Here is a 10366-nt window from a genome sequence, read left to right as displayed (position 1 = left end):
AACAGTGTTACCAACAGTAGTCAATATAGGATCTTCATCTAGAATCTGGTTCCTCCCTGAGTTCCTCCTTGCTGGCCTGTCAACCTAGACGTGACAGGAAGTTCCTGACAGGAAGTTCCTCCTTGCTGGCCTGTCAACCTAGACGTGACAGGAAGTTCCTCCTTGCTGGCCTGTCAACCTAGACGTGACAGGAAGTTCCTCCTTGCTTGCTTGTCAACCTAGACGTGACAGGAAGTTCCTCCTTGCTTGCTTGTCACCCTAGACGTGTTATCAATGAAATTAACTCCTGGACTCTGATTTGAGATAGAGGTCATTATTTTGCGTTTGTAAAAAGAGCTATAACAAGAGGTAGGTTTATAAAACACATATATAGTGCAGATCTAGGATCAGATTTAACTCACCCCAAATGAACCATTATGAGTCAAGTCGATGGTAATGAGTTGACATGGGACCTGATCCTAGATAAGCCGTCCTTCTCTGAGACGCTTTATCAACTCCCTGACCTGAGACCAGTGCTTAAAGGCAACCAGGAGGCACCTTCCACTTGTTCTTATTCAGTCAGTTCAGGAAGTCTGAAAGGAGAGAGAAAACCGAGAAGGACCTCTGTCAGCTAACCGATGAATGTTGCACCATACTGTCGTGCCACACACACACACACACACACACACACACACACACACACACACACACACACACACACGTTGGTGGCATGTGTGTTGTCTGCTGCACTGAGCAGAAGAAGGGTCATGTGCCACCTCGGTCACACACACCATTCTCAACCGCCCACACTCCTGCATGACCAGCACACCACTCCTCCCGTGTAGTCCCTCTACCACAGTAACCATGGAAAAGGGAGTGTTTCCAGGGAGTAAATCGGTTGTGAAGTGTAACCTTTTCACAGTTGATATCCCGGGGCAGCGATTGTCTCCTTCTCATCCAGAGATCAACAAACATATCGAACGTGTTCTAGTCCTGCTCTGCTGTAGTACATAGTTTTTCAAGTAAACTAACTTCAAAATGAACACTGAAAACTATTACAGACCTGCATTAGATCCCTGTGAAAAATCAGACAAACTGCCAATGGGATGAACAATATAAAAACACAATTCAGTTCAAAGAGTAGTACTATTGATTACAACTTTGAAGAACATTGATTATTTTATTGAATATGGAAAACATTTACACACATCATGAATGGAAATGTACAGTCATATCTTTCCTGCTATACAATGACCACAACGCAAAGATGGACAGATCGAGACACATAAAAGACGACCCACTGCACAAGCTTCAGACAGTTACATTATGCGGTACTTCCAGGGGAGTGTATCCAAGAGTCTCCACTGTCTTTGGGTCATTCCACGAAATGAGGGCCTTTTGCGTTCCCTTTGATATTTTAGGGATAAATTGAGCACCAATATTGAATTTTAAAAAGCCTGTTATATTAAATTTAGTGCCATATAATATAGACCACATGGAGAATTCAATAATTCTGATTTAATAGGAATAGACTTCGGCATTTTGAAATGTCCCTCCGTGCACCCTCTCCGACTTCTAAGAAGATTTAACCCCTTTCATCCCAACATTTCTCCATCATTGTAAAGCCCTAGTTATTTTATTGTGATTAGTGATTCAGTCCCTCAGTTTGAAGGTCAACCCTGTTAAGTGAAATTAACTCTCATTTTAATATGGTGAAAATATTTAAAATAAAATAAAACATATAAATATTCCCATTTTAAATATTTCTTCCCAAAGAAACATTGAACATCTAGTAGTCTAATCATAATGTCAAAACAGCTGGTTCTAATCATAATGTCAAAACAGCTGGTTCTAATCATAATGTCAAAACAGCTGGTTATATAATTTTCTGGCAGCTGTTCTGGTGTTTTGTTCTAAATGTCAAAACAGCTGGTTCTATTCGGGTCAAAACAGCTGGTTCTATTCATAATGTCAAAACAAGTCAACCCTAATGTCAAAACAGCTGGTATAAATAATGTTTAACAGCTGGTTATTCATAATGTCAAAACAGCTTTAATGTCAAAACAGCTGGTTCTATCCATAATGTTGCAAAACATACATTCCATAATGTCAAAACAGCTGGTTCTATTCATAATGTCAAAACAGCTGGTTCTATTCATAATGTCAAAACAGCTGGTTCTATTCATAATGTCAAAACAGCTGGTTCTATTCATAATGTCAAAACAGCTGGTTCTATTCATAATGTCAAAACAGCTGGTTCTATTCATAATGTCAAAACAGCTGGTTCTATTCATAATGTCAAAACAGCTGGTTCTATTCATAATGTCAAAACAGGTGGTTCTAATCATAATGTCAAAACAGGTGGTTCTAATCATAATGTCAAAACAGGTGGTTCTAATCATAATGTCAAAACAGGTGGTTCTAATCATAATGTCAAAACAGCTGGTTCTAATCATAATGTCAAAACAGGTGGTTCTAATCATAATGTCAAAACAGGTGGTTCTAATCATAATGTCAAAACAGGTGGTTCTAATCATAATGTCAAAACAGGTGGTTCTAATCATTTTTTCAGGTGGTTCATAATGAATGTGTTCTAATCATAAAAAACAGGTTCTAAGTCAAAACGTTTTCAAAAGACACCGAATCATAGTAAAACATGTGGTTAATGCATAATTAACAGATCTGATCAGCAGGCTGGTTCAATAAGTAAAAAGCTGGTTCTATCTGTCAAAACAGCATGGCTGATTTAAGGAGACAACAGATCTGAGACCCCGCTATAGAAGGACCCCGCCCCGATCTGAGAGCCCGCTATAGGTCAACCCCGGAGACAACCCCGATCATTATTTGTCACTTGCTATAGTAATTTCCATCTTTAACCTGTTGCGATGGGGAAACTTAATGAAGTTCAACATGTCCTCTTTACGACAGAATGTTAAAATGAGGTGAAGTCAAAACGTTTTCAAAAGACACCGAATTAGTAGAACGACCCTTTGGTTAATGCTTTAACAGATCTGAGAGCAGGCTATAGAAGGAGACAACAGATCTGAGAGCAGGCTATAGAAGGAGACAACAGATCTGAGAGCAGGCTATAGAAGGAGACAACAGATCTGAGAGCAGGCTATAGAAGGAGACAACAGATCTGAGAGCAGGCTATAGAAGGAGACAACAGATCTGAGAGCAGGCTATAGAAGGAGACAACAGATCTGAGAGCAGGCTATAGAAGGAGACAACAGATCTGAGAGCAGGCTACAGAAGGAGACAACAGATCTGAGAGCAGGCTACAGAAGGAGACAACAGATCTGAGAGCAGGCAATAGATCAGTGGAGGCTGGTGAGGGGAGGACGGCTCATAATAATGGCTGGAATGGAGTAAATGAAATGGTATCGAGCACGTGTTTGATACTATTCCATTCCAGACATTATTATGAGCCGTCCTCCCCTCACCAACCTCCACTGATATAGATGCTTGATCAGAGAGGACCCTCTCCCTCTCTTCCTTCCTTCCTTCCTTCCTTCCTTCCTTCCTTCCTTCCTTCCTTCCTTCCTTCCTTCCTTCCTTCCTTCCTTCCTTCCTTCCTTCCTTCAGGTATATGTCCACAAGTCTTTCTCTGAGTTCTTGGTGGGCACCCTAAATTCCCCTGTTCCCCCTCCCTCCATCCCATGTTCCATCCCTCTTCTCACCCTGCCTCTCTCAACAGGTGCATGTCCAGAAGTCTTTCTCTGAGTTCTTGGTGGGCACCCTAAATTCCCCTGTTCCCCCTCCTCCCATCCCTCTTCTCACCCTGCCTCTCTCAACAGGTGCATGTCCAGAAGTCTTTCTGAGGGTTCTTCTTGGCTGGCAGTCTGAAAGAAGATGTCCCTGTATAGGACCCACAATAGGACCCAGACACTCCTGTGTTGTTGAGAACCGGGGGAGGGGGTCTGGTCTGTCTCTTCAGCCTGGAGGCCAGGGCCATGAACACATCCTCCACGCTGTCCTGATGCCCCCCTCCTGGTTCTCCTCCTCCTCCTCCTCCTCCTCCTCCTCCAGGGAGGCTTTTAGCAGACGTTTCAAACAGAATCATCCCGTGGGCAACTGCAAACTTCTGGGCCTGATCCCGTGTCACCTGACCTTCGACCTTGATGGAGCTGGGGTCACAGCTGCAGGTGTCACGGAGGTCGCTCTTGTTGCCCACGAGGAACCTGCAGAGGGGGAGACATATTGAGAGTTTAAAACGTTACAGTTTACAACCGAAAAGGCAATGGTGTACAGAGTATTCAAAACAACGTGTTTACTGTGTGTTGTTATTGTGTGTTGGTGGAGGTGTGTGTAACACAGCTGCCCAATGCCGACACAATGCAGCTTTTCTGAATCTGATCCTGGCGATAGAGCTAGTTCCTCTGGGCCTCCACGTGGAACTGATCAGGTGTAAACGGGGCCATTTAACAAAAAAAAAAAGGACAAATGGAATTGGCTTCTAATATGACTGACTAACCTGGTTACCTCCTGTCCCAGTGAGTACCGTCTGCACCCCTCTGAGTACCGTCTGCACCCCTCTGAGTACTGCACCCCTCTGTCCCTGCACCCCTCTGAGTACCGTCTGCACCCCTCTGAGTACCGTCTGCACCCCTCTGAGTACCGTCTGCACCCCTCTGAGTACCGTCTGCACCCCTCTGAGTACCGTCTGCACCCCTCTGAGTACCGTCTGCACCCCTCTGAGTACCGTCTGCACCCCTCTGAGTACCGTCTGCACCCCTCTATCCAGGTTGTGTATATAACTAACCTGGTTACCTCCTGTCCCAGTGAGTACTACACCCCTCTATCCCCTGTGGTTACCTCCTGTGACCGTCTACACCCCTCTGAGTACCAGGGTTGTGTATATAACTAACCTGGTTACCTCCTGTCCCAGTGAGTACCGTCTACACCCCTCTATCCAGGTTGTGTATATAACTAACCTGGTTATCTCCTGTCCCAGTGAGTACCGTCTACACTCCTCTATCCAGGTTGTGTGTATATATAACTAACCTGGTTATCTCCTGGTGAGTATCTCCTCTATCCCAGTGTATATAACTAACCTGGTTATCTCCTGTCCCAGTGAGTACCCCTCCTCTATCCAGGTTGTGTGTATATATAACTAACCTGGTTATCTCCTGTCCCAGTGAGTACCTTCTACACTCCTCTATCCAGGTTGTGTGTCTCCTGTCCCAGTGAGTACTGTCTACACTCCTCTGAGTACCGTCTACACCCCTCTATCCAGGTTGTGTATATAACTAACCTGGTTACCTCCTGTCCCAGTGAGTACCGTCTACACTCCTCTATCCAGGTTGTGTGTATATATAACTAACCTGGTTATCTCCTGTCCCAGTGAGTACCGTCTACACTCTATCCAGGTTGTGTGTATATATAACTAACCTGGTTATCTCCTGTCCCAGTGAGTACCGTCTACACTCCTCTATCCAGGTTGTGTGTGTATATATAACTAAACTGGTTATCTCCTGTACCAGTGAGTACAGTCTACACTCCTCTATCCAGGTTGTGTGTATATAACTAACCTGGTTATCTCCTGTCCCAGTGAGTACTGTCTACACTCCTCTATCCAGGTTGTGTGTATATATAACTAACCTGGTTATCTCCTGTCCCAGTGAGTACTGTCTACACTCCTCTATCCAGGTTGTGTGTGTATATAACTAACCTGGTTATCTCCTGTCCCAGTGAGTACCGTCTACACTCCTCTATCCAGGTTGTGTGTATATATAACTAACCTGGTTATCTCCTGTCCCAGTGAGTACCTTCTACACTCCTCTATCCAGGTTGTGTGTCTCCTGTCCCAGTGAGTACTGTCTACACTCCTCTATCCAGGTTGTGTGTATATATAACTAACCTGGTTACCTCCTGTCCCAGTGAGTACTGTCTACACCCCTCTGAGTACCGTCTACGCCCCTCTGAGTACCGTCTGCGCCCCTCTGAGTACCGTCTGCGCCCCTCTGAGTACCGTCTGCGCCCCTCTGAGTACCGTCTGCGCCCCTCTGAGTACCGTCTGCGCCCCTCTGAGTACCGTCTGCGCCCCTCTGAGTACCGTCTGCGCCCCTCTGAGTACCGTCTGCGCCCCTCTGAGTACCGTCTGCGCCCCTCTGAGTACCGTCTGCGCCCCTCTGAGTACCGTCTGCGCCCCTCTGAGTACCGTCTGCACCCCTCTGAGTACCGTCTGCACCCCTCTGAGTACCGTCTGCACCCCTCTGAGTACCGTCTGCACCCCTCTGAGTACCGTCTGCACCCCTCTGAGTACCGTCTACACCCCTCTGAGTACTGTCTACACCCCTCTATCCAGGTTGTGTATATAACTAACCTGGTTACCTCCTGTCCCAGTGAGTACCGTCTACACCCCTCTGAGTACCGTCTACACCCCTCTATCCAGGTTGTGTATATAACTAACCTGGTTACCTCCTGTCCCAGTGAGTACCGTCTACACCCCTCTGAGTACCGTCTACACCCCTCTATCCAGGTTGTGTATATAACTAACCTGGTTACCTCCTGTCCCAGTGAGTACCGTCTACACCCCTCTATCCAGGTTGTGTATATAACTAACCTGGTTATCTCCTGTCCCAGTGAGTACCGTCTACACTCCTCTATCCAGGTTGTGTGTATATATAACTAACCTGGTTATCTCCTGTCCCAGTGAGTACCGTCTACACCCCTCTATCCAGGTTGTGTGTATATAACTAACCTGGTTATCTCCTGTCCCAGTGAGTACCGTCTACACCCCTCTATCCAGGTTGTGTATATAACTAACCTGGTTACCTCCTGTCCCAGTGAGTACCGTCTACACTCCTCTATCCAGGTTGTGTGTATATATAACTAACCTGGTTATCTCCTGTCCCAGTGAGTACCGTCTACACTCCTCTATCCAGGTTGTATATATAACTAACCTGGTTATCTCCTGTCCCAGTGAGTACCGTCTGCACTCCTCTATCCAGGTTGTGTGTATATATAACTAACCTGGTTATCTCCTGTCCCAGTGAGTACTGTCTACACTCCTCTATCCAGGTTGTGTGTATATAACTAACCTGGTTATCTCCTGTCCCAGTGAGTACTGTCTACACCCCTCTATCCAGGTTGTGTGTATATATAACTAACCTGGTTATCTCCTGTCCCAGTGAGTACCGTCTACACTCCTCTATCCAGGTTGTGTGTATATATAACTAACCTGGTTATCTCCTGTCCCAGTGAGTACCTTCTACACTCCTCTATCCAGGTTGTGTGTCTCCTGTCCCAGTGAGTACTGTCTACACTCCTCTATCCAGGTTGTGTGTATATATAACTAACCTGGTTACCTCCTGTCCCAGTGAGTACTGTCTACACCCCTCTATCCAGGCTGTGTGTGTATATAACTAACCTGGTTATCTCCTGTCCCAGTGAGTACTGTCTACACTCCTCTATCCAGGTTGTGTATATAACTAACCTGGTTATCTCCTGTCCCAGTCTCCTGTCTCCCTGTCTCCTGTCCCAGTGAGTACTGTCTACACCCCTCTATCCTGGTTACCTCCTGTCCCAGTGAGTACTGTCTACACCCCTCTATCCAGGCTGTGTGTATATATAACTAACCTGGTTACCTCCTGTCCCAGTGAGTACCGTCTACACCCCTCTATCCAGGTTGTGTGTATATATATATATATATATAACTAACCTGGTTATCTCCTGTCCCAGTGAGTACTGTCTACACCCCTCTATCCAGGTTGTGTGTATATATAACTAACCTGGTTATCTCCTGTCCCAGTGAGTACCGTCTACACCCCTCTATCCAGGTTGTGTGTATATATAACTAACCTGGTTATCTCCTGTCCCAGTGAGTAGTCTACACTCCTCTATCCAGGTTGTGTGTATATAACTAACCTGGTTATCTCCTGTCCCAGTCTCCTGTTATGTCCTGTCTCCTGTCTCCTGTCCCAGTGAGTACTGTCTACACCCCTCTATCCAGGCTGTGTGTGTATATAACTAACCTGGTTATCTCCTGTCCCAGTGAGTACTGTCTACACCCCTCTATCCAGGCTGTGTGTGTATATAACTAACCTGGTTACCTCCTGTCCCAGTGAGTACCGTCTACACCCCTCTATCCAGGTTGTGTGTATATATATAACTAACCTGGTCATCTCCTGTCCCAGTGAGTACCGTCTACACCCCTCTATCCAGGTTGTGTGTATATATAACTAACCTGGTTATCTCCTGTCCCAGTGAGTACCGTCTACACCCCTCTATCCAGGTTGTGTGTATATATAACTAACCTGGTTATCTCCTGTCCCAGTGAGTACTGTCTACACCCCTCTATCCAGGCTGTGTGTGTATATAACTAACCTGGTTATCTCCTGTCCCAGTGAGTACCGTCTACACCCCTCTATCCAGGTTGTGTGTATATATAACTAACCTGGTTATCTCCTGTCCCAGTGAGTACCGTCTACACTCCTCTATCCAGGCTGTGTATATATAACTAACCTGGTTATCTCCTGTCCCAGTGAGTACTGTCTACACTCCTCTATCCAGGCTGACAGGCCTCTGAAGCTGTCTGGTCTGGTGACGTCGTAGATGAAGAGAACAGCATGAACGTTGCGATAGTACTGCTGGACCATGGACTTCCGGAAACGTTCCTGGCCCGCCGTGTCCCATAGCTGGAGCTGGAGGGAGAGAGATGGTTGGGGGGGTGAAACTATTCTACATGTGAGAGAAGAGGTTTTAGAGATGGAGGAGTGGGAGTAGAGAGGGTGAGGGAGAGAGATGGTTGGGGGGTGAAACTATTCTACATGTGAGAGAAGAGGTTTTAGAGATGGAGGAGTGGGAGTAGAGAGGGTGAGGGAGAGAGATGGTTGGGGGGGTGAAACTATTCTACATGTGAGAGAAGAGGTTTTAGAGATGGAGGAGTGGGAGTAGAGAGGGTGAGGGAGAGAGATGGTTGGGGGTGAAACTATTCTACATGTGAGAGAAGGGGTTTTAGAGATGGAGGAGGGGGAGTAGAGAGGGTGAGGGAGAGAGATGGTTGGGGGGTGAAACTATTCTACATGTGAGAGAAGAGGTTTTAGAGATGGAGGAGCTATTCTACATGGGAGGGGTTTTAGAGATGGAGTGAGGGAGAGAGATGGTTGGGGGTGAAACTATTCTACATGTGAGAGAAGAGGTTTTAGAGATGGAGGAGGGGAGTAGAGAGGGAGAGAGATGGTTGGGGGGTGAAACTATTCTACATGTGAGAGAAGAGGTTTTGGAGAGATGGAGGAGAGGATGGTTGGGGGTGAAACTATTCTACATGTGAGAGAAGAGGTTTTAGAGATGGAGGAGGGGGGAGTAGATGGTTGGGGGAGAGAGATGGTTGGGGGGTGAAACTATTCTACATGTGAGAGAAGGGGTTTTAGAGATGGAGGAGGGGGAGTAGAGAGGGTGAGGGAGAGAGATGGTTGGGGGGGGGGTGAAACTATTCTACATGTGAGAGAAGAGGTTTTAGAGATGGAGGAGTGGGAGTAGAGAGGGTGAGGGAGAGAGATGGTTGGGGGTGAAACTATTCTACATGTGAGAGAAGAGGTTTTAGAGATGGAGGAGGGGGAGTAGAGAGGGTGAGGGAGAGAGATGGTTGGGGGGGTGAAACTATTCTACATGTGAGAGAAGAGGGTTTTAGAGATGGAGGAGGGGGAGTAGAGAGGGTGAGGGAGAGAGATGGTTGGGGGTGAAACTATTCTACATGTGAGAGAAGAGGTTTAGAGATGGAGGAGGGGGGTGAGGGAGAGAGGTTGGGGGGTGAGGGAGATGGAGATGGTTGGTTGGGGGGTGAAACTATTCTACATGTGAGAGAAGAGGTTTTAGAGATGGAGGAGGGGGAGTAGAGAGGGTGAGGGAGAGAGATGGTTGGGGGTGAAACTATTCTACATGTGAGAGAAGAGGTTTTAGAGATGGAGGAGCGGGAGTAGAGAGGGTGAGGGAGAGAGATGGTTGGGGGGTGAAACTATTCTACATGTGAGAGGTTTTAGAGATGGAGGAGGGGAGTAGAGAGGGTGAGATGGTTTTAGAGATGGGGGGTGAAACTATTCTACATGTGAGAGAAGGGGTTTTAGAGATGGAGGAGGGGGAGTAGAGAGGGTGAGGGAGAGAGATGGTTGGGGGGTGAAACTATTCTACATGTGAGAGAAGAGGTTTTAGAGATGGAGGAGCGGGAGTAGAGAGGGTGAGGGAGAGAGATGGTTGGGGGGTGAAACTATTCTACATGTGAGAGAAGAGGTTTTAGAGATGGAGGAGGGGGAGTAGAGAGGGTGAGGGAGAGAGATGGTTGGGGGTGAAACTATTCTACATGTGAGAGAAGAGGTTTTAGAGATGGAGGAGGGGGAGTAGAGAGGGTGAGGGAGAGAGATGGTTGGGGGGTGTGAAACTATTCTAC

The 10366-nt window shown here is 46.6% G+C and overlaps 1 protein-coding gene across 1 annotated transcript in view; it reads right to left on the bottom strand.

The window, feature by feature from the left end:
* Nucleotides 1-3667: 3667 nt before the first annotated feature.
* Nucleotides 3668-10366, bottom strand: part of LOC127919008 (ras-related protein Rab-33B-like) — a 13732-nt gene continuing 7033 nt past the window's right edge. Inside the window, exons 2-3 of the mRNA XM_052502358.1 lie at nt 8446-8624; nt 3668-4160 (exon numbers count right to left, since the gene is read on the bottom strand). Of these exons, the coding sequence (XP_052358318.1) occupies nt 3770-4160; nt 8446-8624 (570 nt within the window). The 3' untranslated portion in view covers nt 3668-3769. The remainder of the gene's footprint in view (nt 4161-8445; nt 8625-10366) is intronic.

Source organism: Oncorhynchus keta, unplaced genomic scaffold (genome assembly GCF_023373465.1).
Source record: "Oncorhynchus keta strain PuntledgeMale-10-30-2019 unplaced genomic scaffold, Oket_V2 Un_contig_15525_pilon_pilon, whole genome shotgun sequence".
NCBI lineage: Eukaryota > Metazoa > Chordata > Actinopteri > Salmoniformes > Salmonidae > Oncorhynchus > Oncorhynchus keta.
The sequence above is the reverse complement of the archived record's forward strand: the minus strand, read 5'-3'. Positions and strand labels throughout refer to the sequence as shown.